Consider the following 545-nt stretch of genomic DNA (forward strand, 5'->3'; position numbering starts at 1 on the left):
CCCCGCAGGCCCCGCCCCTTCCCCGCGAGGGCCCACCCAAGGGCGGGCAGCCCGGCGCGTGCGCAGACGCGCAGTAAACAGGCGCCGCCGCTCCTCCCCCTTACGCCGTTTGCGTGGCCGCCTCCGCGCAGGGCCGCGCGAGCGCCGGCGGCGGCGGCGGTTGCGCAGTGGCGCTACATCCGGGCACTGGGGCAGGATGAATGCTCCTTTCCAAGATGGCGGCGGAGGGAGGAGGGAAGGAGATGAACGAGATTAAGACCCAGTTCACCACCCGGGAGGGGCTGTACAAGCTGCTGAGCCACTCGGAGTACAGCCGGCCTAACCGGGTGCCCTTCAACTCGCAGGGCTCCAACCCGGTCCGCGTTTCCTTCGTCAACGTCAACGACCAGAGCGGCAACGGGGACCGGCTCTGCTTCAATGTGGGCCGGGAGCTCTACTTCTACATCTACAAGGGGGTCCGCAAGGTACCGGGGCTCAGCCGCTGGGCTGGGGGGGGAGTGGCGGGGGGGCCGCCCCCCCCCCCCCCCCCCCGCACCTCCGCCGGC

General features: G+C 71.4%; 1 protein-coding gene across 6 annotated transcripts in view; it reads left to right on the forward strand.

The window, feature by feature from the left end:
* Window positions 1-158: 158 nt before the first annotated feature.
* Window positions 159-545, forward strand: part of WDR20 (WD repeat domain 20) — a 48,584-nt gene continuing 48,197 nt past the window's right edge. For all 6 annotated transcript variants that reach the window (XM_010583957.1, XM_010583958.1, XM_010583963.1 and 3 more), the window contains exon 1: window positions 159-464. In XM_010583957.1, coding sequence (XP_010582259.1) covers window positions 201-464 — 264 coding nt within the window. In that variant the 5' untranslated portion in view covers window positions 159-200. The remainder of the gene's footprint in view (window positions 465-545) is intronic.

Source organism: Haliaeetus leucocephalus, unplaced genomic scaffold, assembly GCF_000737465.1.
Source record: "Haliaeetus leucocephalus isolate CR32 unplaced genomic scaffold, Haliaeetus_leucocephalus-4.0 Scaffold932, whole genome shotgun sequence".
NCBI lineage: Eukaryota > Metazoa > Chordata > Aves > Accipitriformes > Accipitridae > Haliaeetus > Haliaeetus leucocephalus.